Genomic DNA, 22,412 nt, shown 5'->3' on the forward strand with positions numbered 1-22,412 from the left:
GGCCTGAGAATTGAACCCTGTGGCACCCCCACAGAGACTGCCAGAGGTTCGGACAACAGGCCCTCCGATTTGATACACTGAACTCTATCTGAGAAGTAGTTAGTGAACCAGGCGAGGCAGTCATTAGAGAAACCAAGGCTGTTGAGTCTGCCGATAAGAATACGGTGATTGACAGAGTCGAAAGCCTTGGCCAGGTCGATGAAGACGGCTGCACAGTACTGTTTTTTATCGATGGTGGTTATGACATTTAGGACCTTGAGCGTGGCTAAGGTGCACCCGTGACTAGCTCAGAAACTGGAATGCATAGCGGAGAAGGTACAGTGGGATTTGAGATGGTCGGTGTTCTGTTTGTTCACTTGGCTTTCGAAGTATTTAGAAAGGCAGGGCAGGATGGATATAGGTCTGTAACAGTTTGGGTCGAGAGTGTCTCCCTTTGAAGAGGAGGATGACCACGGCCGCTTTCCAATCTTTAGGAATCTCAGACGATACGAACGAGAGGTTGAACAGACTAGTAATAGGGGTTGTGATAATGGCGGCGGATAATTTTAGGAAGAGAGGGTCCAGATTGTCTAGCCCAGCTGATTTGTAGGGATCCAGATTTTGCAGCTCTTTCAGGACAACAGCTGTCTGGATTTGGGTGAAGGAGAAGCAGGGGGGGCTTGGGCCAGTTGCTGCGGGGGGTGCAGGGCTGTTGGCCGGGGTTGGTAGCCAGGTGGAAAGCGTGGCCAGCCGTAGAGAAATGCTTATTGAAATACTCGATTATCGTGGATTTATCGATGGTGACAGTGTTTCCTAGCCTCAGTGCAGTGGGCAGCTAATAGGAGGTGCTCTTATTCTCCATGGACTTTACAGTGTCCCAAAATGTTTTGAATTTGTGCTGCAGGATGCAAATTTCTGTTTGAAAAAGCTAGCCTTTTGCTTTCCTAACTGACTGTGTATATTGGTTCCTGACTTCCCTGAAAAGTTTCATATCGCGGGGACTATTTGAAGCTAGTGCAGTGCGTCACAGGATGTTTTTGTGCTGATCGAGGGCAGACAAGTCTGGAGTGAACCAAGGGCTATATCTGTTCTTAGTTCTACATTTTTTGAAAGGGGCATGCTTATTTAAGATGGTGAGGAATGCACATTTGAAGAACAACCAGGCATCCTCTAGTTACAGATTGATACATCACAATTACCCTACAAATACATGGTTGGAGAACACAAGTGTACCCTCAAGATGAGACGTAGTTAGCTAGATAGATAAGCTAACATTAGCAATTAGCACTAATAGACTGCTAGGCTAGCTTAATTGATGATGGCATAAGATAATTTATCTTATTGTCTTCTACGGAATGTGTGTAATATAGTAGAAAGTAATGAACCAACACTGAATCTATGTAAAAATCTGACGGAAGAAAGCTCAGTGCTGCTTACCCGAGATACAGTCCTTGTAGGCATAGATATCATCTCTATATCTAAGCTCGTAGGTACAAGTTCGTAGGTAGGTGTCCACTATGACTTCCTTTGTGTCAGAAAGAAAGGCTGGACAGTATTGGTTGTAGCAAAACTGACACTCAAAAAATGGCTGACCAAGGGAGAAGCATCATCCACACCACCCACTAAAGCCCGCCCACAGCTGTAGGGTCAAAGGTGCAAATGAAGAACTGGTGTTTCAAACAAAAAATTAAGCAAAGTGGGCAGTCTAGCCAAAAATGGAGGGTGGTTGATTTAAATTAATTTAGAGTTTTGTTTCCAAATACATTTTTTGCTCTCAAAATATTTTTGTGGAATAAAATGCATAATGTTTTGCGCTCTATTACAAAATATTTGATGTACCTCCATAGCAGCAGCTCTATAGAGATGAGATGATGACTTGAAATGAAATCACAGTGTCATCAAATATATATATATATTTTATATACGTAACAAATGAAATATAAATATAAACCATAATAAACATCTTTAGAAGGGGATACATTTTTGTTTTCTCTCATGCTAGTCACATGGGGTGAAAAATAGTATTTTAATTAAGTGTTATTCATTTAAAGTCAATTCAATTCTAGTGGAAAATGCTAGTGAATAGGATCCTAAACCATTTTAGATTAACAGGAGTTTGTTATGTGAGTTTGTGTGGGTGATACATAAACACAGAAAGATATTAGGCTTATACCATATGCATACTATATTATCAAGTGCCTGGAGTATGTACGTTGGAGGCTCCCTTCTGTTGAAGAACAGGCAGAACACATTTTCAAGGCAAATTAGGTATGCAAATCATTGATTTGCAAACATCATTCAGTTAGAAAATGTGAAAACCATGTTGTAGAAAAGCACTGTAAAGTTACACTCCCAGACCTACCCACCCATGTAGAATAGCCCTCCTTTTTCCAGTGTTACACTTTATCTTTTAGAAATCCAAAGACCCCTATAGGCCTACATGGATCCTACCATTGTAAAACTGATGAGCAGACCTTTAATAATATTGAGAACTATTTTGTTCGGTGCAGTGGAACGTATTCATAGCAGTGGTATTTCACCACATAGGCCTGTGTGTCAGACGGGGCTCCTGTACACAGAGAAGACTGTGTGGGGCTGCTTTTCAGTGGGGTCATACCACTAGTAACATGTGACAGAAAAGCACTGACCACACAATGTGACAGACTGATGGGAAAGGAAAGAAGTCTGTGGTCACAAGCAGAGACATAGTCACATGTGTACAGTGGGGTCCAGAATTATTGGATTCCTTGATAAAGATTAGCAAAAAAGACTGTATAAAATATATAATACACATCGGTGTGAGTGGCCAAAGACCTCTATTTTCATGACATCTGACCAAAGCACTGCCTGGAATTTGCTAAATGGAATTTGCAATTGGATTGGAACCGGTACTATGTGTAACAGTATAGCTTCCGTCCCTCTCCTCGCCCCAACCTGGGCCTAAGCCAGGGACCCTCTGCACACATCAACAACTGACACCCACGAAGCATCGTTACCCATCGCGCCACAAAAGCCGCGGCCTTTGCAGAGCAAGGGGAACAACTACTTAAGGTCGCAGAGCGAGTGACGTCACCCGATTGAAACGCTATTAGCGCGCACCACCGCTAACTAACTAGCCATTTCACATCGGTTACATATGGTCATATGACCTGAAAATAGAGATCTTTGGCCACACAAACCTATGGTTTGAATTGAAGCGGGAAGTCCATAAGCACAGACAAAGGATATCAAGAATCTGGAAAGAATCTGTATGGGGGAATGGTCTAAGATCCCTCCCAATGTGGCATTTCAGAAAAAGGCTCAGTGTCGTAATCCTTGCAAGTAATCCTTGTATTTTCATGAAATACCAAAAAAGGTGTAAACTAGCCATTTATTTATGTTTATAGTTTATTTGTCTAAGCATGACCTTCATCCACATACCAATTCACATACAATTTTTTCCCCCAAACTTAGCTTTTTTTGAGTCAGTAGACATTGTTCTTAGTGGGGGGCTGGTTACCCCATACTACCCTACTTCAGAAAGCAAAAGCCTGTCGGTGTGATCGAGCTGGCCGAATGATGAATTAGTATAGACTCAACCAGAAGGAATGTAGCCTACATTATAAAGATAACTTGAAAACGAAATATAATGAAAAGTATTAAGGTGGAATGGGCGTTGCTTTGGTGTCATGTTTCAGGTAAGACATTCATTCCATCATAAGACATTGTCGGGGTTTTGGTGTATTTTTTGGGAAAGTACCGTGAATTAGCGTAATATAAAGTGTAGTACAATACGTTATGACTGTTGTCCATTTAATAGCCTATGTAAAAAAACATATATATTGTATCTGTCCCTAACTATATAAACTATTTAAAATCATGCAGCAGTACAAAAGATATTACGGCCAGTTCTGAAGTTATAGGTTGGTGCAACAAGTCATGCGAAGAGCTTTTGTCTTCTTTTTTCCTGGTTAATTTAGACTAAGATGAATGTGTTTCTCTATTTTGTTACAGGCTAGGCTTACTGTAGGTTCTGAAAGTTATAATGCGTGAACATGTATTTTTGTGATGATGTTTATTATTAAACATAATCCTATAGCCTAATGTAACAGTTTTTTTCCCCCAACACTCGTAAAAATGGTGGCAGCTAGATGCAAGAGTTTATAAAAAAGAATGTTTCAACACTTTATTAAACGGTGTAAAAATCTATAGCTTTTCTAATATTTGCTTTGTTAGGTCAGTGTTTGCTTATCCTGGATGAGCAGGAAAACAAATAGACATAGAGAAACACAGAGCACCATGCCAATGTAGACGTTTAGGGCTGGTTTCCCGACACAAATTAAAAATGAATTGGCTTTTAACCATTGAAAGTGGCTTTTAGTCAAGGGCAACATTTTTGAATCTCTAATCAACTGGCAATTTAGATATTTGTTAGCTACGAAATGCTTTCTAAATGTGCATCAGTCAGGCTTCAGACCAAGGCATAGCACCTTTTCAGCAGCATCACTGGTTTAAATTAGGGTACTATAAATTAGGGTACTAGGGGGTAACTAGCCCCCCCCTAAGAACAATGTCTAATTGCTGACACATTAAAGCAACTTCTGTAAAAAAAAAAAAATGGTATGTGGATGAAGGTCATGCCTAGGCGAATTAACTATTTCATGAATTGTTGTTTTTAGAAGAGTTTTTTTTTTTTAACCTCTCTAGGGTAGGGGGCAGTATTTTCACGGCCGGATAAAAAACGTACCCGATTTAAACTGGTTACTACTCTTTTCCAGAAATGAGAATATGCATGTAATTGGTAGATTTGGATAGAAAACACTCCAAAGTTTATAAAACTGTTTGAATGGTGTCTGTGAGTACAACAGAGCTCATATGGCAGGCCAAAACCTGAGAAGATTCCATACAGGAAGTGCCCTCTCTGACCATTTCTTGGCCTTCTGTAGCCTCTTTATTGAAAATACAGGATCTCTGCTGTAACGTGACATTTTCTAAGGCTCCCATAGGCTCTCTGAAGGCGCCAGAAAGTGGAATGAGATCTCTGCTGTCTCTGGGCTAGGTACAGGAGCGCTGTTTGTGAGTGGTCAGGCTGGTGGCTCAGAGACAGGAGAAGTGGCCATGTTTTTCTTTCAGCCTTTGAACGAAAACAACGTCGCCCGGTTGGAATATTATCGCTATTTTACGAGAAAAATAGCAAAAAAATGATTTTAAACAGCGTTTGACATGCTTCTAAGTACGGTAATGGAATATTTTGAAATTTTTTGTCACGACATGTGTCCGCGCGTCACCCTTCGGATAGGGACCTGAACGCACGAACAAAACGGAGGATATTTGAACATAACTATGGATTATTTTGAACCAAAACAACATTTGTGGTTGAAGTAGAAGTCCTGGGAGTGCATTCTGACGAAGAACAGCAAAGGTAATCCAATTTTTCTGAGTTTACTGAGCCTCGATGTTGGCGAGTGTCTGTTTAGCTAGCCTTGATGGCCAAGCTATCTACTCTGAATATTGCAAAATGTGCTTTTGCCGAAAAGCTATTATAAAATCTGACACCGCGATTGCATAAAGGAGTTCTGTATCTATAATTCTTTAAATAATTGTTATGTATTTTGTAAATGTTTATCAAGAGTCATTTAGTAAATTCACCGGAAATTTTCGGTGTGTATGCTAGTTCTGAACGTCACATGCTAATGTCAAAAGCTGGTTTTTGATATAAATATGAACTTGATTGAACAAAACATGCATGTATTGTATAACATAATGTCCTAGGAGTGTCATCTGATGAAGATCATCAAAGGTTAGTGCTGCATTTAGCTGTTATTTTGGTTTTTGTGAGATATATGCTAGCATGAAAAATGGCTATGTGATTATTTCTGGCTGGGTACTCTCCTAACATAATCTAATGTTGTGCTTTCGCTGTAAAGCCTTTTCGAAATCGGACAATGTGGTTAGATTAACGAGAGTCTTGTCTTTAAAATGGTGTAAAATTGTCATATGTTTGAGAAATTGAAGCTATAGCCTTTGTAAGGTATTTCGCGCCACTCGATTCCACTGGCTGTTGACTAGGTGGGACGATTTCGTCCCACATACCCGAGAGAGGTTAAGTTCCGGGGTAAGAAACACAAACTGATTCACAAAATTAAAAACAATAGCAGCATTGATTTAAATAGTGAAACAACAGTCTAGCTATGTTTCTCTTAATTGAGTATAGAAGTAGGCTGTATTTGAATTTCTAGTCTCGCTCAACCCTCTCACTTTTCCCTTTGTATTTCATAGCCAGGTTCGATATAGCCAAATGTATCTAAGTCTCCCTCTTTTCCTCAGAGAAAACAGTTTGGTTCTAGCCCTTACCGTTCAAAAGATATGACCCATAATATCGGCACTACGTTTTTTTTTTTTCTTCTGTCGTGCAGTGGAGAGCCTCATTTTAAAAGCGGGCCTAAAACTAGCCTATTTGCGGGCCGGACTGTTAACCATTAAGTTTAGGCTACACCTTGTTTAGTCCTTTTACCTCATTAACTAGCTATAGCTAACATCCCGGGTCGCGTTCAGCAGTACGAAACGTACAGATAGAAATATGCTATGTTGAACAAACATGCCTCTGACATGTTGCATAAGGAATAAAGTCTGTTCTATTCATGAGACTTCTATCTGCAACATTCGAGAACGTTTTGTAACTTAATGTGGCCCTGGTTAACCTCTCTGGGCTAGCCAGTGGAATCCCGTGGCGCGATATTCAAATACCTTAGAAATGCTATTACTTCAATTTCTCAAACATCTGACTATTTTACACCATTTTAAAGACAAGACTCTCGTTAATCTAACCACACTCTCCGATTTCAAAAAGGCTTCACAACGAAAGCAAAACATTAGATTATGTCAGCGGAGTACCCAGCCAGAAATAATCAGACACCCATTTTTCAAGCTAGCATATAATGTCACAAAAACCAAAACCACAGCTAAATGCAGCACTAACCTTTGATGATCTTCATCAGATGATACTCCTAGGACATTATGTTATACAATACATGCATGTTTTGTTCAATCAAGTTCATATTTATATCAAAAACCAGCTTTTTACATTAGCATGTGACTAGCATTCCCACCGAACACTGCCGGTGAATTTACTAAATTACTCACGATAAACGTTCACAAAAAACATAACAATTATTTTAAGAATTACAGATACAGAACTCCTTTATGCAATCGCTATGTCCGATTTTAAAATAGCTTTTCGGTGAAAGCACATTTTGCAATATTCTGAGTAGATAGCCCGGCCATCACAGGCTAGCTATTTTGACACCCACCAAGTTTGGTACTCACCAAACTCAGATTTACTATAAGAAAAATTGGATTACCTTTGCTGTTCTTCGTCAGAATGCACTCCCAGGACTTCTACATCAATAACAAATGTTGGCTTGGTTCCAAATAATCCATAGTTATATCCAAATAGCGGCGTTTTGTTCGTGCGTTCAAGACACTATCCGAAGGGTAAAGAAGGGTGACGCACCCGGCGCGTTTCGTGACAAAAAATTTCAAAATATTCCATTACCGTACTTCGAAGCATGTCAAACGCTGTTTAAAATCAATTTTTATGAGATTTTTCTCGTAAAAAAGCAATAATATTCCGACCGGGAAACCCTGTTTTCGTTCAAAGACTGAAAATGTAAACATGGTGGAGTCTCGTGCACGCGCGCCCCAGTCTCATTGTTCTCAGATCGACCACTTACCAAATGCGCTACTGTTTTTCAGCCATGGCCTGCAAAGTCATCATTCAACGTTCTGGCGCCTTCTGAGAGCCTATGGGAGCGTTAGAAAATGTCACGTTATGCCAGAGATCCCCTGTTTGGAATCTTCTCAGGTTTTGGCCTGCCAAATGAGTTCTGTTATACTCACAGACACCATTCAAACAGTTTTAGAAACTTTAGGGTGTTTTCTATCCAAATCAAACATTTATATGCATATTCTAGTTACTGGGCAGGAGTAGTAACCAGATTAAATCGGGTACGTTTTTTATCCGGCCGTGCAAATACTGCCCCCTATCCCCAACAGGTTAAATTACCAGTAACATTACCTGCAACTCAATATTATGAAGGTATTCTTAATGTCTTGTACACTCAGTGTATATTCTTTTATATGTTTGTAATATTTCTGCTGTTGGAAAGAGAATAGTTATGCAGAAGGCTATGTATGTTTGTGCACATGGAAGTCAGTGATTAATGTTTACTATAGGTTAATTATGATTTTGACAATAACTATACTAAACCATTATTCAAATGACAAAAATGGGACTTCATGATATTTTAGTCAAAATTACTTAGACTACACTAAATAAAAAAGAGTGCCAATATGACACTGGTTTGGATAGGAAGAAACACTGCTGCTCTATTCATTGACTTATCTAAAGCGTTCAACACTGTCAACCACTCTTTACTAATTCAAAGGTTGTCTGAAATTGGCCTGGATCAGGCATCATGTAGGTTACTAAAGACAGCGTTAGTAGTTTTGTTAGCTATAGACTGGATCATTCTAGATAGTTTTAGAGGGAGAATTTTTCCAAGATGGCGTAGCAGTGCAGACGTAATTGTAATGGTCTGAGTGTAGCTGGTGCAGAGGAGTCAGGCGCAGGACAGCAGAGATGAGTAACACAAGTAACTTTACTCAAATATTCCAATAACATGTCGTAATACCGAGCCCACAATAACGGACCGAACATACATAAAACAATCACGCACAAAAACCCTGGGGAAAACAGAGGGTTAAATAATGAACATATAATTGGGGAATGAAACCAGGTGTGTAAAAAAAGACAAAACAAATGGAAAATGAAAAGTGGATCGGCGATGGCTAGAAGGCCGGTGACGTCGACTGCCGAACGCCGCCCAAACAAGGAGAGGGACCGACCTCGGCGGAATTCGTGACAGTAGTTTGTCGTCCTCTCGTTTACTTTTTGTATTTTTCATCTTTTTTTGTATAATGTTCAATTTATTTTTCAATCTCTTTTCCATTTTTAAATTAAATATACCTTCCGGTAAACCGCCTCACTCAATGTGACACGGATCCGCTACTTGTTTTAGACCTTATAGCCAAAACCTCCATCAGAAGCTAGCCATCAGAAACTAACCAGCTAATTAGCTACTAGCTATTTAGTCATTCTTAGCCACTGCTAGCGGTCTTTACCCTCTGCACAGGCACCAGACATTTTTTTGCCTGGATAATACCTGCCAGCCTCGGACTGTTTTTCTCCACTACAACGCCGGATTCCTGCCGTAAACCCCGGACCATTACTCCTGATCATCACAGCTAGCTAGCTGCCACCGAGTGACCCAGCCCCGAAGCTAGCCCTGAGCCAGGCACATCTCCCGGCTAGCAAACAAAATTACTAGAACTACAATACCTCTTTTTCCATCTGGCCCGGTCCCTTTGTCGACACGGCGCCCCGCCGTACCACCACAACTGGTCCGCAGACGTAATTCCATCTGCTGTGCTCTCAACTGACCTTTGCCGGACGTCGGAGCAGACGCTGCTAACTTTAAACGCCATGTCTCCCGCATGCTAGCGTAGCAACGACTACCCCGCAGCTTCCCTGTTCCATCTATTGCTGTTCACTGGACCCTATGATCACTTGGCTACATAGCTGATGCCTGCTGGAGTGTTCATTTATCACGGTACTCCACTTTGTTTACTTTTGTTTATCTGTCGCCCCTAGCCCTGAACTCAGGCCCTGTGTGTAGTTAACCGACCCTCTCTGCCCATTCATCGCCATTTTACCTGTTGTTGTTGTCTTAGCTGATTAACTGTTGTTGTCTTACCCGTTGTTGTCTTAGCTAGCTCTCCCAATCAACACCTGTGATTGCTTTATGCCTCGCTTTATGTCTCTCTCAAATTTCAATATGCCTTGTATACTGTTGTTTAGGTTAGTTATCATAGTTTTAGTATACTGCAGAGCCCCTAGTCCCACTCTACATGCCTCAGATACCTCCTTTGTCCCACCTCCCACACATGCGGTGAGCTCACCCAGTATAACCAGCGTGTCCAGAGATGCAACCTCGCTTATCATCACTCAGTGCCTGGGCTTACCTCCACTTACCTCCCGCACCTCACCATACCCGTCTGCACGTTATGCCCTGAATCTATTCTACCACGCCCATAAATCTGCTCCTTTTATTCTCTGTCCCCAACGCACTAGACGACCAGTTTTGATAGCCTTTAGCTGTACCCTCATCCTACTCCTCCTCTGTTCCTCGGGTGATGTGGAAGTTAACCCAGGCCCTGCGTGTCTCCAGGCACTCTCATTTGTTGACTTCTGTAATCGAAAAAGCCTTAGTTTCATGCATGTTAACATCAGAAGCCTCCTCCCTAAGTTTGTTTTACTCACTGCTTTAGCACACTCCGCCAACCCTGATGTCCTTGCTGTGTCTGAATCCTGGCTTAGGAAGGCCACTAAAAATTCTGAGATTTCCTTATCCAACTACAACATTTTCCATCAAGATAGAACTGCCAAAGGGGGAGGAGTTGCAATCTACTGCAGAGATAGCTTGCAAAGTTCTGTCATACTTTCCAGGTCTATGCCCAAACAGTTCGAGCTTCTAATTTTAAAAATGAATCTCTCCAGAAATAAGTCTCTCACTGTTGCCGCCTGTTATAGACCCCCCTCAGCTCCCAGCTGTGCCCTGGACACCATATGTGAATTGATTGCCCCCCATCTATCTTCAGAGTTCATTCTGTTAAGTGACCTAAACTAGGATGTGCTTAACACCCCAGCAGTCCTACAATCTAAGCTAGATGCCCTCAATCTCACACAAATTATCAGGAAACCACCAGGTACAACCCTAAATCTGTAAACATGGGCACCCTCATAGATATTATCCTGACCAACTTGCCCTCCAAATACACCTCGGCTGTTTTCAATCAGGATCTCAGCGATCACTGCCTCATTGCCTGCATCCGCTATGGGTCCGCGGTCAAACGACCACCCCTCATCACGGTCAAACGCTCCCTAAAACACTTCTGTGAGCAGGCCTTTCCAACCGACCTGGGCCAGGTATCATGGAAGAATTTTGACCTCATCCCGTCAGTCGAGGATGCCTGGTCGTTCTTTAAAAGTAATTTCCTTACCATCTTAAATAAGCATGCCCCTTTCAAAAAAATGTAGAACTAAGAACAGATATAGCCCTTGGTTCACTCCTGACCTGACTGCCCTTGACCAGCACACCAACATCCTGTGGCTGACTGCAATAGCATCGAATAGTCCCCGCGATATGCAACTGTTCAGGGAAGTCAGGAGCCAATTCACGCAGTTTGTCAGGAAGGCAAAGGCTAGCTTTTCAAACAGAAATTTGCATCCTGTAGCTCTAACTCCACAAAGTTTTGGGACACTGTAAAGTCCATGGTGAACAAGAGCACCTCCCAGCTGCCCACTGCACTAAGGCTATGTAACACGGTCACCATTGATAAATCCATGACAGTCAAAAATTTCAATAAGCATTTCTCTACGGCTGGCCATGCTTTCATTGCCACCCGCCGCAGCTACTTGCCCAAGCCTCCCCAGCTTCTCCTTCACCCAAATCCAGATAGCAGATATTCTGAAAGAGCTGCAAAACCTGGATCCGTACAAATTAGCTGTGTTAGACAATCTGGACCCTCTCTTTCTAAAACTATCCACCGCCATTGTTGCAACCCCTATTACCAGTCTGTTCAATCTCTCTTTCATATCGTCCGAGATCCCTAAAGATTGGAAAGCTGCCGCGGTCATCTTCCTCTTCAAAAGGGGTGACCCTCTAGACCCAAACTGTTATAGACCTATATCCATCCTGCCCTGCCTTTCTAAAGTCTTCGAAAGCCAAGTTAATAAACAGATCACTGACCATTTCGAATCCCACCGTACCTTCTCCGCTGTGCAATCCGGTTTCCGAGCTGGTCATGGGTGCACCCCAGCCACGCTCAAGGTACTAAACGATATCATAACCACCATCGATAAAAGACAGTACTGTGCAGCCGTCTTCATCGACCTGGCCAAGGCTTTCGACTCTGTCAATCACCGTATTCTTATCGGCAGACTCAACAGCCTTGGTTTCTAAAATGACTGCCTCGCCTGGTTCACCAACTACTTCGCAGACAGAGTTCAGTGTATCAAATCAGAGGGCCTGTTGTCCGGACCTCTGGCAGTCTCTATGGTGTACCACAGGGTTCAATTCTCGGGCCGACTCTTTTCTCTGTATATATCAACGATGTCGCTCTTGCTGCGGGTGATTCTTTGATCCACCTCTATGCAGACGACACCATTCTGTATACATCTGCCCGTCTTTGGACACTGTGTTAACTAACCTCCAACCTGCAGACTCATATCAAACATCTCCAATCCAAAATCAAATCTAGAATCGGCTTTCTATTTTGCAAGAAAGCCTCCTTCACTCACGCCGCCAAACTTACCCTAGTAAAACTGACAATCCTAAAGATCCTCGACTTCGGCGATGTCATCTACAAAATAGCTTCCAATACTCTACTCAGCAAACTGGAAGCAGTCTATCACAGTGCCATCCGTTTTGTTACCAAAGCCCTTTATACCACCCACCACTGCGACCTGTATGCTCTAGTCGGCTGGCCCTCGCTACATATTTGTCGCCAGACCCACTGACTCCAGGTCATCTATAAGTCAATGCTAGGTAAAGCTCTGCCATACCTCAGCTCACTGGTCACGATAACAACACCCACACGTAGCACGCACCCCAGCAGGTATATCTCACTGGTCATCCCATCCGCCTTTCCATCCAGTTCTCTGCTGCCAGTGACTGGAACGAATTGCAAAAATCACTGAAGCTGGAGACTTACATGTCCCTCACCAACTTTAAACATCAGCTATTTGAGCAGCTAACCGATCGCTGCAGCTGTAAATAGTCCATCTGTAAATAGCCCACCCGATCTACCTACCTCATCCCCATATTGTTTTTATTTACTTTTCTGCTCTTTTGCACACCAGTATCACTACTTGCACATCATCATCTGCTCATCTATCACTCCAGTGTTCATCTGCTAAATTGTAATTACTTTGCTACTATGGCCTATTTATTGCCTTACCTCCTCACGCCATTTGCACACACTGTATATAGACTTTATTGTTTTCTATTGTGTTATTGACTGTACGCTTTTTTACTCCATGTGTAACTCTGTGTTGTTGTTTGTGTCGCACTGCTTTGCTTTTTCTTGGCCAGGTCGCAGTTGTAATTGAGAACTTGTTCTCAACTGGCTGACCTTCTTAAATAAAGGTGAAAAACAAAATTATAATAATTAACTGATTTTTATTAACACATTGGCCTACCATGTTTTCCATGAAAAGTTGTGTTCGCTTTCTCGTGAAGTACTAACCAGGCAGGCAGGACAGGAAGGTTGTCAATAGTTACCACAGCCAGAATTTATTAATTGGGCTTTTTTGTAAAAAAATTGTCTTTGTAGGCTGTACCTAGGAGCAGTGGCGATTTTAGCATGGTGGGGCAAAAAAAAAGAAAATGGGATGCATGCCAGCAAAGCCACTAACCAACACAACACTAAACAATACATTAATTGCACTATAACGGTGACAGACAGTGCCTACAAACTGTTAGGGCCTACATAAAGCTGTCCCAAATGCAGAGTCCCAACAGCAGAGTCCCAACACCTTACCACTGCTACACCTGGCTTTCAGCAGAGCCTTGTCTGGCAGCGAAAAAGTTCATTCAGACTCATTTACTGCCTTTAAAAAAAACATAGCTGATATGGCTGACTTGCTTAAACAAATGTAGTTTCTACTGACAGTTGAGATGTTCAAACTATGGCATAATACGACGACAAGTGAATAAGAGGCAATCCGTAACTTCGATTAAGACATTAATGAGTGAGCGACGACGGACGTAGTCAATGTAACTATTTGTTCAGCACTTTTGAAATGTACAGTGTCAGAATTCAGAACGTGGGCCATTATTACAGTGTACTCCCTGTACACCAAGTAAGAACCGTAGGATAAATAAAGGGGGTATATAAACAGACAATGAAAGATCTTACAATATTCAATTATTACATTTCTCTAAAACAGGTTATAGGCAACATGTACCCCACCAAGTTAGAACAGTAGGCGAAAGTAGAGGTGAAATAAACCAAAGTATTAGGGTGAGGCACATTGAACGCCATTTGGGGCTTTTCGTGTCAAAAAAGATATATAACACTATTTGACGCGTTAAATAAGCTTTTAATTTGACACGTAAAATAACACAATTATATTATAGAATGTTGTGTGTGCTGAATTTGCACGTGCAAGCCAAGCGCCACCACAACTAAAAAGTTGGCAAACAAGCACACACTGGGCCACGAACGATGTGTTTACGACACCGCGTTGGTGAAAATAGACCAAATGATTAGGGTGAGGCACATGGGCTACTAACAGCTTACTACACAACATACACTTAGCATGACTTTCTTAGCTACAGTATACATATCTCCCTGGCATATTACGTCATTTATGCAGCAGCATATAAAACGTTTTTGGACTCATCTTGATATGCGTGGCGGTCCTTTGTTGGCAAATTTTGTCATCAAAGAAAGAGAAAGATTTACAATTCCGGGTTGGATGACCGTTCAAAATGTATTTTCCCAGTCTGAGCGTGTTTATTCCCGACTTCCCAGTTGCAATGCTTGCGGTTAGCCACTGTCAACGATTCCTTCCAAACAACTCATTGTTGAATTTGCGATTTCCAACTTGTTGCGTAATGTTTATGTCCAATGGCCGATGAGCACCGATACGTTTTATCTATAATTTTTCTTCATTATTTCTCTTCATATGACAAGGAATCAAAAGGATTTGCCAGTAGATTGTCTACTTGATTTATGATGATGACTGCTAGCTAAGATTTTGAAAGTACGATGTTGACATGATCATTCCAATCCAAGCTACTGTAGATATAACTTGATTTGACGTCATTTTATCTGTGGCCAATGACCTTGAGCCTTCTTGGAAGGGCACTTCTAATCTAAGTCTATGGCAGGACCCAAAGGGCTCACATTCTTGATGTCTACCCTTACTAAAGGCAGGTGACGTAGTGTCCCTATGGGTCCTGCAGTGTCCCCATCACAGTGCAATGCTCCTATTTTCTGCTTGCCTGCCCCACCACCACAGAAAGCACTGAGCTAGGCGGAAACACCTGCATTTTGGAGCTGCCTGTTTGTATGCAGCTTTATTAACTCAATGACATACACTACCGTTCAAAAGTTTGGGGTCACATAGAAATGTCCTTGTTTTTGAAAGAAAAGCACATTGCAAAGAAAAAGCCATATCTCAGACTGGGCAATAAATAGAAAAGATTAAGATGGGAAAAAGAACACAGACATTGGACAGAGATATGGCTTTTTCTTTGCAACTTTGCCTAGAAGGCCAGCATCGCCTCTTCACTGTTGACATTGAGACTGGTGTTTTGCGGGTACTATTTAATGAAGCTGACAGTTGAGGACTTGTGAGGCATCTGTTTCTCAAACTAGACACTCTAATGTACTTGTCCTCTTGCTCACTTGTGCACCGGGGCCTCCCACTCCTCTTTCTATTCTGGTTAGAGCCAGTTTGTGCTGTTCTGTGAAGGGAGTAGTACACAGAATTGTACGAGATCTTCAGTTTCTTGGCAATTTCTCGCATGGAATAGCCTTATTTTCAGAAGTAAGTATTTGTTTCTGGACATTTTCAGCCTGTAATCAAACCCACAAATGCTGATGCTCCAGATACTCAACTAGTCTAAAGGCCAGTTTTATTGCTTCTTTAATCAGGACAACAGTTTTCAGCTGTGCTAACATAATTGCTGAAGGATTTTGTAATGATCAATTATTCTTTTAAAATGATGAACTTGGATTAGCTAACACAACGTGCCATTGGAACACAGGAGTGATAATGGGCCTCCTTACGCCTATGTAGATATTTCATAAAGAATTATCAGTTTCCTGCTACAATAGTCATTTACATTATCAACAATGTTTACACTGTATTTCTGATCAATTTGATGTTATTTTAAAGGACAAAAAATTTGCTTTTCTTTCAAAAACAAGGACATTTCTAAGTGACCCCAAACTTTTGAACAGTAGTGTATATGAACTCAGCAAAAGAAGAAACGTCCTCTCACTGTTAACTAGAGGTCGACCGATTAATCGGAATGGCCGATTAATTAGGGCCAATTTCACGTTTTCATAGCAATCGGAAATCGGTATTTTTGGGCGCCGATTTGGCCGATTTTGAAACTTTTCTTACTTTTTTTTTTTGACCTTTATTTAACTAGGCAAGTCAGTTAAGAACACATTATTATTTTCAATGACGGCCTAGGAACGGTGGGTTAACTGCCTTGTTCAGGGGCAGAACGACAGATTTTTACCTTGTCAGCTCAGGGATTCAATCTTGCAACCTTACGGTTAACTAGTCCAACGCTCTAACCACCTGCTTTAAATTGCACTCCACGAGGTTATGCGAATGCAGTAAGAAGCTAAGGTAAGTTGCTAGCTAGCATTAAACTTATCTTATAAAAAACAATTAATCAATCATAATCACTAGTTAACTACACATGGTTGATGATATTACTAGTTTATCTAGCCTGTCCTGCATTGCATATAATCGCTTAGGTACACGTTGCTCCAACCATAAACATCAATGCCTTTCTTAAAATCAATACACAAGTATATATTTTTAAACCTGCATATTTAGTTAATATTGCCTGCTAACAAGAATTTATTTTAACTAGGGAAGGTGTGTCACTTCTCTTCCAAACAGAGTCAGGGTATATGCAGCAGTTTGGGCCGCCTGGCTCGTTGCTAACTGTGAAGACTATTTCTTCCTAACAAAGACAGCCGACTTCGCCAAACGGGGATGATTTAACAAAAGCGCATTTGCAAAAAAAGCACAATCGTTGCACGACTGTACCCAACCATAAACATCAATGCCTTTCTTAAAATCAATACACAGAAGTATATATTTTTAAACGTGCATTTTTAGCTAAAAGAAATCCAGGTTAGCAGGCAATATTAACCAGGTGAAATTGTGTCATTTTGCATTCATTGCACGCAGATTCAGTGTATATGCAACAGTTTGGGCCGCCTGGCTCGTTGCGAACTAATTTGCCAGAATTTAACGTAATTATGACATAACATTGAAGATTGTGCAATGTAACAGGAATAACGTTTTGTTTTTGAGATTATAGTTTCCGGATTCGACCATATTAATGACCTAAGGCTCGTATTTCTGTGTGTTATTATGTTATAATTAAGTGTAGGATTTGATAGAGCAGTCTGACTGAGCGGTGGTAGGCAGCATCAGGCTCGTAAGCATTCATTCAAAATAGCACTTTCGTGTGTTTTGCCAGCAGCTCTTCGCAATGCTTCAAGCATTGCGCTGTTTATGACTTCAAGCCTGTCAACTCCCGAGATTAGGCTGGTGTAACCCATGTGAAATGGCTAGCTAGTTAGCCGGGTGCGCGCTAATAGCGTTTCAAACGTCACTCGCTCTGAGACTTGGAGTAGTTGTTTCCCCTTCCTCTACGTGGGTAACGCTGCTTCGAGGGTGGCTGTTGTCGATGTGTTCCTGGTTCAAGCCCAGGTAGGAGCGAGGAGAGGGACGGAAGCTATACTGTTACACTGGCAAGACTAAAGTGCCTATAAGAACATCCAATAGTCAAAGGTATATGAAATACAAATCGTATAGAGAGAAATAGTACTATAATTCCTATAATAACTACAACCTAAAACATCTTACCTGGGAATATTGAAGACTCATGTTAAAAGGAACCACCAGCTTTCATATGTTCTCATGTTCTGAGCAAGGAACTTAAACGTTAGCTTTTTTACATGGCACATATTGCACTTTTACTTTCTTCTCCAACACTTTGTTTTTGCATTATTTAAACCAAATTGAACATGTTTCATTATTTATTTGAGGCTAAATTGATTTTATTGATGTATTATATTAAGTTAAAATAAGTGTTCATTCAGTATTGTTGTAATTGTCATTATTACAAATAAAGAAAAAAAAAATCGGCCGAGTAATCTTTTTTTGGGGGGGGGGGCATCCAATAATCGGTATCGGTATCGGCGTTGAAAAATCATAATTGGTCGACCTCTACTGTTAACTGCGTTTATTTTCAGCAAACATAACATATGTGTATGAACATAACAAGATTCAACAACTGAGACATAAACTGAACAAGTTCCACAGAGATGTGACTAACAGAAATTCAATAATGTATCCCTGAATAAGGGGGGGGGGGGTCAAAATCAAAAGTAACAGTCACTGTCTGGTGTTGCCACCAGCTGCATTAGGTACTGCAGTGCATCTCCTCCTCATGGACTGCACCAGATTTGCCAGTTCTTGCTGTGAGATGTTACCCCACTCTTCCACCAAGGCACCTGCAAGTTCCCGGACATTTCTGGGGGCAATGGCCCTAGCTCTCATCCTCCGATCCAACAGGTCCCAGACGTGCTCAATGGGATTGAGATCCGGGCTCTTCACTGGCCATGGCAGAACACTGACATTCCTGTCTTGTAGGTAATCACGCACAGAACGAGCAGTATGGCTGGTGGCATTGTCATGCTGGAGGGTCATGTCAGGGTGAGCCATCATGAAGGGTACCACATGAGGGAGGAGGATGTCTTCCCTGTAACGCACAGCGTTGAGATTGCGTGCAATGACAACAAGCTCAGTCCAATGATGCTGTGACACACCACCCCAGACCATGACGGACCCTCCACCTCCAAATCGATACCGCTCCAGAGTACAGGCCTCAGTGTAACGCTCATTCCTTCGACGATAAACGCGAATCTGACCATTACCCCCTGGTGAGACAAAACCACGACTCATCAGTGAAGAGCACTTTGTGGGTTTGTGCCCATAGGCGATGTTGTTGCTGGTGATGTCTGGTGAGGACCTGCCTTACCGCCTCAGTCCAGCCTCTCTCAGCCTATTGCGGACAGTCTGAGCACTGATGGAGGGATTGTGCGTTCCTGGTGTAACTCGGGCAGTTGTTGTTGCCATCCTGTACCTGTCCCGGAGGTGTGATGTTTGGATGTACCAATCCTGTGCAGGTGTTGTCACACATGGTCTGCCACTGCGAGGATGATCAGCTGTCCATCCCGTCTCCCTGTAGCGCTGTCTTAGGCGTCTCACAGTACAGACATTGCAATTTATTGCCCTGGCCACATCTGCAGTCCTCGTGCCTCCTTGCATCATGCCTAAGGCACGATCACACAGATGAGCAGGGACCCTGGGCATCTTTCTTTTGGTGTTTTTCAGAGTCAGTAGAAAGGCCTCTTTAGTGTCCTAAGTTTTCATAACTGTGACCTTAATTGCCTACCGTCTGTAACTGTTAGTGTCTTAATGACTGTTCCGCAGGCGCATGTTCATTAATTGTTTATGCTTCATTGAACAAGCATGGGAAACAGTGTTTAAACCTTTTACAATGAAAATATGTGAAGTTATTTGGAATTTTAAGAATTATCTTTGAAAGACAGGGTCCTGAATAAGGGACATTTCTTTTTTGCAGAGTTTATATGTAAATACATATGGTAAAAGCAATCGATGTGGCGGCGCCGCCACACCAGATTGAAAACTACTTGGGCATGCTGTCTCACCACACATTTTCCGGCGGCTCTGGTTTATAATCTACCTGACAGATAGGACACAGTGTATTGTCTGATATTGTTAAGTCGAGTTTCCTTGATATTACGAAAGGTGTCCCACAGGGGTTGATTTTAGGTCCTGTCATTTTTTATGTCTATGTAAATAATATTGGTCTATCTGCAAAAAATTGTAACATACACCTGTATGCAGATTACACTTTTTTTGTATGCTATTGCCCCCGCTGTTTTCCATGCTTTTTCGGAGCTGCAATCTGCTTTTGTTGAACTGAAATTGGCACTTTATGCATTTTAAACCAAGTACATGATGTTTTCCATTTCACCTAAAAATGCATTGGACGATTTATGCATGTGTACATTGGATAGTGCCCACATTGATCGTGTCTCGCTTAAAAATATCTGGGCATCTTATCAAGGTGCAAGTCGAGACCCAAGTGCAGACACCAGAGGCAGAAGGTTGAAGTCTTACAATGTTTATTCATCCAAAGAGGTAGGCAAGAGAATGGTCGTGGACAGGCAAAAAGGTCAAAACCAGATCAGAGTCCAGGAGGTACAGAGTGGCAGACAGGCTTGTGGTCAAGGCAGGTACAAAGTCCAGAAACAGGCAACGGTCAAACCGGGAGGACTAGAACAAGGAGAATGCAAAAAGCAGGAGAACGGGAAAAACACTGGTTGCCTTGGAAACATACAAGACGAACTGGCACAGAGAGACAGGAAACACAGGGATAAATACACTGGGGAAAATAAGCGACACCTGGAGGGGGTGGAGACAATCACAAGGACAGGTGAAACAGATCAGGGCGTGACACATCTGGATTGCCAAAAAGTTATCTTTTAAAAAGCATATGGATTATCAAATGGGCTTCTTGTTTATAAGTAGATCATGTCTCTCATTGAACAGCAGAAGCAGATAATTCAGTCAACTTTCCTGCCAGTACTAGACTACGGTGACACCATTTATATGAATGCAACTGCCACTACACTGAAACCATTAGATTCAGTTTAGAACAGCACACTTAGCTTTATTACGGATGACGGGTTCATTACAAATCATTGCATTCTATATCAGAAAGTAGGCTGGCCCTCTCCTAAGTCTTGTAGATAAATACACTGCTCTCTTTTTGTTTATAAAGCTCTCTTGTGCAAACTTCCATCATACTTTACTTCATTGTTAAATTACAGACATATGAGTTACCAGACCCTATCACAGTGATGGCTAACTCTAGATGTTATTTTTATTTAACCTTTATTTAACTAGGCAAGAGGCCTCTTGCGGTGACGGGCTGGATAATTTTTTTAAATAAAAAACATACAAATATAGGACAAAACACACATCACGACAAGAGAGACACCACAACACTACATAAAGAGAGACTTAAGACAACAACATAGCATAGCAGCAACACATGAAAACACAGCATGGTAGGAACACAACATGACAGCAACATGGTAGCAACACAACATTGCAGCAGCACAACATGGTAGCGGCACAAAACATTGTACAAACATTATTGGGCACAGACAACAGCACAAAGGGCAAATAGGTCGAGACAACAATACATCACACGAAGCAGCCACAACTGTCAGTAAGAGTGTCCATGATTTGAGTCTTTTAATGGAGAGATGGAGATAAAATGGTGCAGTTCGAGTGTTTTTTGCAGCTCGTTCCTGTCGCTAGCTGCAGTGAACTGAACAGAGGAGCAACCCAGGGATGTGTGTGCTTTGGGGACCTTTAACAGAATGTGACTGGCATTATGGGTGTTGTATGTGGAGGATGAGGGCTGCAGTAGGTATCTCAGATAGGGGGGAGTGAGGCATAAGAGCGTTTTATAAATAAGCATCAACGAGTGGATCTTGCGATGGGTATACAGAGTTGACCAGTTTACAGAGTATTATAGAGTGCAGTGATGTGTCCTATAAGGAGCATTGGTGGCAAATCTGATGGCCAAATGGTAAAGAACATCTAGCCGCTCGAGAGCACCCTTGCCTGCCGATCTATAAATGACGTATCCTAATGTCCCATAGATGTCCCATTGATCACTACAGAATTAGGTAAATGTGCATTCAGTTTTTTTTGCACCCCATGTATGGAATGATCTGCAGAGCTCTCTGCACCGTGATGTTCTGGTGCCGCTTGGGCAGTTCAAATCAAATCAAATTGTATTGGTCACATACACATGGTTAGCAGATGTTATTGTGAGTGTATCGAGATGCTTATGCATCTAGATCTCACAGTGCAGCAGTATCTAACAGGTAATATCTAACAATTCCACAACAAAACCTAATATCTAACAAATTCCACAAAAAAAACAAATACACACAATCTAGTAAAGGAATGGGATAAGAATATATAAATATAAAATATATGGATGAGCAGTGACAAAGCAGCTAAGATGCAATTGTCACGTCCTGGCCAGTATAAGGGTTAATTGTTATTGTAGTTTGGTCAGGACGTGGCAGAGGGTATTTGTTTTATGTGGTTCAGGGTGGTGTTTTGTAGTAAGGGCATTTGATTTAGTATTCCGGGGGTTTTTGGGCACTGTTTGAGATGCATGTATTCTATGTTTAGTCTAGGTAGTCTGTTTCTATGTTGAGTTAATTGGGGTGGACTTCCAATTGAAGGCAGCTGTGTGGTGTTGCCTTTGATTGGAAGTCCTATATTAGTTGGGTGTGTTTGTCTGTGTGTTGGTGGGAGATTGTTCTGTGTTAAGCCTTGTGCATTGCCAGACTGTTTGTTGAGCGGTCGTTCTCTTGTTTGTTATTTTTGTACGTTCATTCTGAGTTAATAAACGTCAAGATGAGCTTACACATACCTGCTGCGTTTT

General features: G+C 41.7%; 1 protein-coding gene across 2 annotated transcripts in view; it reads left to right on the top strand.

Annotated features, from left to right (window-relative positions):
* The first annotated feature begins 3,495 nt into the window (after positions 1-3,495).
* Positions 3,496-22,412, top strand: part of LOC106602707 (SLAM family member 5) — a 65,115-nt gene continuing 46,198 nt past the window's right edge. For both annotated transcript variants that reach the window (XR_014392127.1, XM_082974337.1), the window contains exon 1: positions 3,496-3,656. Coding sequence is in view for 1 of the 2 variants with exons in the window: in XM_082974337.1 (XP_082830463.1) it covers positions 3,608-3,656 (49 nt within the window). In the remaining variant the exon portion in view is untranslated. The remainder of the gene's footprint in view (positions 3,657-22,412) is intronic.

Source organism: Salmo salar, chromosome 04 (assembly GCF_965601325.2).
Source record: "Salmo salar chromosome 04, fSalSal1, whole genome shotgun sequence".
Classification (NCBI taxonomy): Eukaryota; Metazoa; Chordata; class Actinopteri; order Salmoniformes; family Salmonidae; genus Salmo; species Salmo salar.